Consider the following 7061-nt stretch of genomic DNA (forward strand, 5'->3'; position numbering starts at 1 on the left):
CCCCTGCTCACGCTGTCTCTCTCTCTCTCTCCTAGAAATAAATAAAAAAATATTTAAAAAAAAATCTATTTTATTCTGGAAGCCTCAAATGCAAACCTCTGTAAGCAATTTCAGTTGGTGCCCAGGACGATGTCCTGAACAAGTACTCCTGGCAGCTGTGTAGCTCAGTTCCTGTGCCCAGATGTGGGAATTCATTAAATTCAAAGGATATTGTTTCTTGTTCTAGACAGTTCTTATAGGCATAATAGCGAATATTATAAGTTGCATGTATCTTGAAAATGGAAAGATTTTAGTGTTGTTCATCATACTGTACAACTAATATATGAGGCAGAATTCAGTAAAAAAAAGATGCCTACAGTTAAAGCCACATGGTCATTATTTAAGTAAACTCTTAAAATAGTTTAAAGGGAGGGAAAGAAATGAAACTTCTCCAGAGTCTTGTGCCTGCTATAAGAAATAATAACAAATGTTTCCAGTATGCTAAACAGTTCGATAAAAAGGGCCAGGACATTTCAGAACTTGAAATAAAGGGCACAACCTTCAGAGGAAAAGAAAATGAGGACTGACTAGGAAGTGCCTTTTCTATGGAAGAAACAGGAGCAAGAGGATTGAGGAAGAGCCCTGCCTGTCTGGAAGGAGGGCCACGCCCAGAGAGTTAATCTTCTACCAAATTAGACACAATTCAAGCCAAACCAAAACCACTCAGCACAGTGTCTTATGATTAGTATTCTAAATGACTAATACATGTCCGCAGTGAAAGGGCCTGGGGCACTCAGCCTGAAGACTTGTCGCAACAGGAGGCTTAGTTTCTGCTGAGATCTGAGTGATTTTCTTTTAATCTGATTTGAATGGATGAGATACAGGGGGGAATCCACATATTGGAAATAGTTTTTCGTTTTGGTTTGGTGAGATATTCTGTAAACATGAGAAGCCTTATTTTGGTTTTTTGTTTTGCTGAAATTATGGGTTAAAAATGTACTAAGGTCAGAACACAACACATCTTGGGAAAACGTGCTGGGAACATTGGCAGCAGCATCTGGTTCTGTGAAAACTTAGGGAACTGAAAATCAGAGAAGGCACGGAAAGGAAGCCTGACTCTATTTTTTCTCACTGGGCTTTTTCTCCTTCTTCACAAGTGTTATTAATCCTATGGTCGATAGTGTTCACTGTAGCATGACCTTGATTTCTCTCCTGTGGTCTTCCTGGAAACATGACAGATGATGTTACCGGACAGAGAACTGGTTCTGAACTCAGGTTCACCTGCCTGATGCTTGGAAAATCAGTGCTGGAGAGATAAGTGATGGTGGGAGAGAAAGGTTTGCTTTACTTCAGAAGCAAACAACCTGGGAAGATGGTGGACTAATGTTTCAGAGACTCTTTCCTGTCCAGGTATAACTAGAGGGCTTTAAAGGAAGTCACGGGAAAGGTCAGGGGGTGACGGGACAACATTATGTGCAGGAGAAGCAGGTGCCCAGGTACTTAATTATATGCAGACATGATGGTAAATAGACCCTGCTGGCATCCCTGGCTGCTTTTTCGAATATAATTAGGCCTTATCTTGTGGAAAATTTCTGGTCCTTTACTCCCAACTGGGAGTAAGGCTAGTGGTCTGCAATTGTCTGCAATTGTCAAGGAAAATCAATTATTTCTGCTATAGACCAAAGGACTATGTCAGCACGCAAGGAGTGCATTAACTTGCAGCAAGTAAACCCTTAATATCAGTTGCAGTGCTGTTACATGACGAATATGTTAACTGACTAGTTTATGCTTCACACCTATAGAATTGTTCCTAGTCATGCAAAAATTATAACACTGTTCATATCATTAATATCCTGGTCAAGCTTAAATCACTCTCTGGCTGTCAGGTCTTTGGAGGCTAAATTAATGCCAAGTCCTCTTCATTTTCTTTATCTTCACTGAGGAACTTTTGCCTTGAGATATTCTAAGTCCCTCAAAACAAATTATAGATAATTATGCAAATGATCATATAATGGTCTTATAAATTAATTTTCTCATAAACTATGAGGGAGGCAACACGTCTGAATGGAGCCTCAGGTATAAGGGCAGAAGAAGCTGAGCAAGCAAACTCTAGTTGGAGTTCCTTGACTCGGTTTTATGTCTATCTTACAGCTAATTCTACAGGGCTCTTGGCTCCATCCTGTGGGGGACTTGGTTCTGCTTTCTAGGTTCATGGTTTCACCCTTAGTTACCTTTACTTTTTCATGAATGATAGCATGTTTGTAGCTGTCTAATTTTTAGCCTGTTTCTTGCCAGTAGAATTTTGGAGGTCCAAGAGCTTCCTTCCACTTTGAACGTAATTAGCAGGAAGAGGTATGGTCCCTTTCACAAGTCAGCAGGAAGGAATCATGTGAAACCAGGAGATTTACTTGGGTACATACTGGTACTCCCTTGCCTTATCATAAGACTAAATGAACATGTGAAAACATCCTGGACTAAAAAGGGATATGACCCTGAAGTGTTTAGACACTTTCAGAATGAAGTTTGGGGCCACACAAGTAAGTCACAACTCCTCCCTCGGCAATAGCCAATGGTGAGGGAAATCCAGATTGCAGAGTGGTGGAAGGCAATGATGAGCATTAGTTGCAGCCCTGAGATCAACTGCAGAGGCAGTGACCAGAGTTCATCCCACTATTGCCTTCTGAGTTTTCCCTCAGGTTAGAAGAGAACTTCTTGAACCAGTGTGGAAAAGTAGAACTGAGCTGTATAAAGGGTAAATTTTGGCAGCCAGGAGAAGGCAGCTTGCAGACTTCATACTACAGAAAAAGTAACCAGATGAGGGCCCCTCTGCTTGCCAAACTCATGTCTACCTGAGATTGCTTCCAGTCAATGACTAGGAATGACCCTGGAGATACTAAGGTCAGACCCACACCCGGAAGGTTTAAAAAAAAATCTGCTGCCTTTAGCTTCAAGACTTCCAGTGATTTTGTTGTGCAGAAATCCAGATCACTTTCACTCAATAGTCCTCCCCCCCCTTCACTCATAGTCAAACTTGTAGTCTGATGATTGTCTCAGTCTCCCCTGTCTCCCTAGCTTAATCCACAAAGGTATTTCCACTAATAAAATTCTTCCATGTTTAATTTTGTTCTAGAGTCTCCTCTGAGGACCCAGACTAACATAGTTCTCTTGGGCAAACCCAAAAAGGAGGCGGGTATCATGGTGACTGGTTGATGCACCCCATCAAAGCCAACTTCTAGGAGTGAAACATGTCTCATAACAGTGGAGATTGGATGGAGGTGAGGTGGGGCATTAAAAACAGTGTAACTAAAAGAGGAAGATATTTTCAGTTTTCCAAATAGAGGCAATCTTTCATACTACAACCTACATACTCTTCTACTTAATTATGAGTGTTAGGAATGAGGTAGGGAGGGACACAATAGTTGCCATGTTTTTTATGATTAACACCATTCCTGATCAATGTTTCACTTAATCCTGCTGCACAACTTCTTCATTCTTGGTTATCTTTAAAGAGACAACATGGGCGTAATACAACGGGAAGACATTTTATCATCAGAAAGAGAATTTAAGATCAATCACTTACTACTTGTATAATTATGGGAAAATTACAAAGAAATTGAGCTTCTGCAACTTTACCTACAAAATGAATATTATTACATAGCTTGGCTTAAAGTTGAAATGGTTTCCTAAGCTATTATCTATAAAAATATCTAGAATAACTAGCACAGAGACATTTAAACAGATGGTATTTCTGCCGAAATTAACAGAATGTGAGAAACGTAAGATAGGCCTCTTCCATTCACTCCTATTCTAGGACAAAATTACCTCAACCTTAACTATTGCTCTGAACTTTATGGTTTCTTATTATCTGGTATCCTCACATGTTTATCCCAGGTTTGAATGTTATCATTCTTCTCCAATATTGATATTATATTGGTAACAGTAGAATACTCAGTCCTTAATTTTCTTGGTTTTTTAAACTCTGACACGCTGACCATAATGATGGCGGAAAGTCAGTATCAGGCATAAACCCTCTCTCTATGCTCCAACCTTCAATGGGAAATCTGGGTTATGACGTACAAAAAGGCACAGGGAGGCCTCTATAGATTAATTATCTGGCTCTCCCTTTTTTCTTTCCCCCAGGCCAACCTTCCCCCAACACACCCTCTACAAAAAATACTTTCGTAGTTAAGAATGAATTAGGACATTTCTTTACTAAGAGAGATAAACAGCAGAACAGGCTAGAGATAATGGTTTCTTTATTTTCTTATGTGGATAATATGATTTCCTCCCCCCTGTTTTGTAGGCATCTTCCTACTCTAAAGGCTAGGCAAGACCAGGGGAAACTGAAGGAAAAGGAGTGCTTAGTACAGAGGGCTCTCTCTGTCAAAGTCACATGAATGAAGATGTTCTTAAGATTTATAGACTGGTGAGATAAACAGAGTAGACAGGAGGTCAGGATTGGTCAGAAGTCCTGGCTAGAGATAAAAAGAACATACACAACTCTTCCTTGCAGTGCCATTATCTTTTTAAGAATCTCAAGCACAGGGATAGAGATTTAAGAAGGAATTAAAGTTTTAGGATTCTTTTTCCCGAGTTTATGATAATCACAACTGTTTAACTTTAAAACGGTGACTACCCTATTTCTAGTAGTTCTTATACCCCATGGGTTCATTTTAAATTTTGTTAAGAAAGGGGTCATTTCTGCTTAAAGATCCAATCTTGTATTTGCCTTATTACTTTATGCAATTGACCCTATGATGACTTTGTGCCTAAAATGATTAGATAGAAAGCACTACAATGATTTAAATATTTCAAAGTGGCACAGCTTCCTCATATAAGTTGGTCTTTGTGCATGATCTGAGTTACTCTGGAATATCACTTAAGGAACAGGTAGCTTCCCGTTAACATATGTTTTTTTTTAATGTAAACTTCCTGGTCACAGAAGTATTCTGAATTAGGCATCTGGACACATGTTTTCCCTTGCAGTAAAACCTTCTGTGATACGTATTTCAACAGTCCCCACATCCCGAGTCTATATGTCATCTTCAAGTTCCTCCATTTTTGTTATAATCATCATTACAGTCATTTAACTGATATTGTGAACATGATGCACTGCCATTGCATTAAAAAAAATCCTGGTGAAAAGACGAATTTCCAGGTTAAAGTGGTATCCAAAGATAGTGAGTAGGTTAGGTCACTTTCAGTAGTAAGACATTCTTCAGAAACAGACACAGAATTTAAAAATTAGAAAATAGAAAGCCAAAGCAAAAATAAACTTTCCACCAAAACAAAGAAAGATGATCTTGGGTCATCTACAGAAAAATCTTGTGTGTAGCTGATGAATGTGAACACACATGTGAGAATCGTCAGAAGACCTGGGCCATAAGAGGGATCGTGTTTAAACAGACATAGAAAGAGCCACCTTGGCCTCTTCCTTTTTTAGTCATAGCTATATGAAAGCACAAACATTGGTTCTTCATGCAAGCCAAAACAAAACAAAGTAAAACAAAACAAAACAAAACAAAACAAAACAAAACAACCAAGCCAGAATGTAGGAAACTACCACACACAAACAAATCTATTTGCTCCACAGCTCACTTAAAGATACAGCTGGGTCTTGGATGGTTGAGCAAAGGCATTGCCAGTTGTTCTCTTTATTTACTCACAGGTGTATGTCTGCACTCATAGTCTATGCGGATCCTCTGCAAAGGCATTTGGCCACCTTGTGCCATATTTCCTTCATTTTTATGCCATAGATGATGGGGTTGAGCACTGAAGGTAGAAGAAGGTAGAGATTGGCAAGCAGAACATGAGCATGAGGTGGGATGTTGTGACCAATGCGGTGAGTGAGAGACGAAAAGAGTGCAGGCCCATAAGTGACAAGAATGACAAAGAGGTGGGCTGAACAGGTGTTGAGAGCTTTGCGGGTAGCATCTTGAGAGTTGAGGCATACCACAGCCTGAAGGATGAAGCCATAAGAGAAGCCTATGAGCAGCAGATCAAGTCCCACCACGAGCAGAATCACAAAGAGCCCATAGATACGGTTAGGTCTGGTATGGTCACAGGCCATTTTCACCACAGCCATGTGGTCACAGTAGGTATGAGGAATGACCATGTGGCAGAATCTCAACCTTTGAAGTAGAAGTGGCATGGGTAAAATAAGAATCACACCCTTGGCTAGAGCCACCAGTCCCAGGCGTCCAACTAAGGAATGGCTCAGAATTGTGTTATAGCGTAATGGCTCACACACAGCCACGAAGCGGTCAAAGGCCATTGCAACAAGTAGGGCTGATCGTACCACAGATGCTCCATGGATGAAAAACATTTGGGTGAAACAGGCATTGGCAGATATGTCCCCATCATTGAACCAAAAGAGGCAGAGGAGCTTGGGCAACAGAGCCAGAGTAGATATGAGGTCAGCTACCATCAGCAAGGCCAGGAGCAGGTACACTGGGGTGTGAAATGTGGGCTCTGTGGCCACCAGAAAGAGGATAGCACCATTGCCAATGAGGATAGCCAAGAACATGGAGGAGAAAGGAAGAGATAACCACAAGCGCTGTGACTCTAAGCCTGGTATGCCCATCAAAGTGAAGGTCAGGGTGCTGGACTGGTTGAAGATTAGCATCGTAGATACTGTTGGTGGTTGTTAAGTGAAACTTAAACACCTGTCAATGAGACATGCATGGTGGGTTGTTTTTAACAGTTTGGCTTTTAATGACTTGCTGAGATGGGAAAGACAGAAAACTACCTCTTTGGGGACATGGAGTCTGCATTCTGACTTCAGACCTATCTCTAAACACGTATAATGTTTTCACACTCGTTTCTTTGTGAGCTGAGCCTCAAGCTTCTTTTCTGGATAGAGGATATTGTAGTGGACCTTTACTCTTACCCATTCCAGTTCAGCAATTCTATACTTTAAACAATTTTTCTATACTTCTGAGTAAGAAAAGGAGAAACTATTTTTATTCTTGATTAAAGGATGAAAAATTTTGATATGATCCACGATCATCTCATTGGGAAGCTTCCTAATTAGAGAAGAAATATATTTACTCTCCCCTTGTTGCAAGAGGGCTGAGTTGTTG

General features: G+C 40.4%; 1 protein-coding gene across 1 annotated transcript; it reads right to left on the reverse strand.

Annotated features, from left to right (window-relative positions):
* Window positions 1–5668: 5668 nt before the first annotated feature.
* LOC144223826 (olfactory receptor 52P1-like) lies at window positions 5669–6604 on the reverse strand. Its single transcript, XM_077754605.1, has one exon. It carries the CDS (start codon window positions 6602–6604, stop codon window positions 5669–5671), a length of 936 nt encoding a protein of 311 aa, XP_077610731.1.
* Between the last annotated feature and the right edge of the window lie 457 nt (window positions 6605–7061).

The sequence above is a fragment of the Crocuta crocuta genome, unplaced genomic scaffold (assembly GCF_008692635.1).
Source record: "Crocuta crocuta isolate KB4526 unplaced genomic scaffold, BGI_CrCroc_1.0 scaffold212, whole genome shotgun sequence".
NCBI lineage: Eukaryota > Metazoa > Chordata > Mammalia > Carnivora > Hyaenidae > Crocuta > Crocuta crocuta.

What these genes read in the sequence shown, in the direction of transcription:
- LOC144223826 (XM_077754605.1), bottom strand. Translation starts at nt 6,604, where the DNA reads ATGCTAATCTTCAACCAGTCCAGCACCCTGACCTTCACTTTGATGGGC.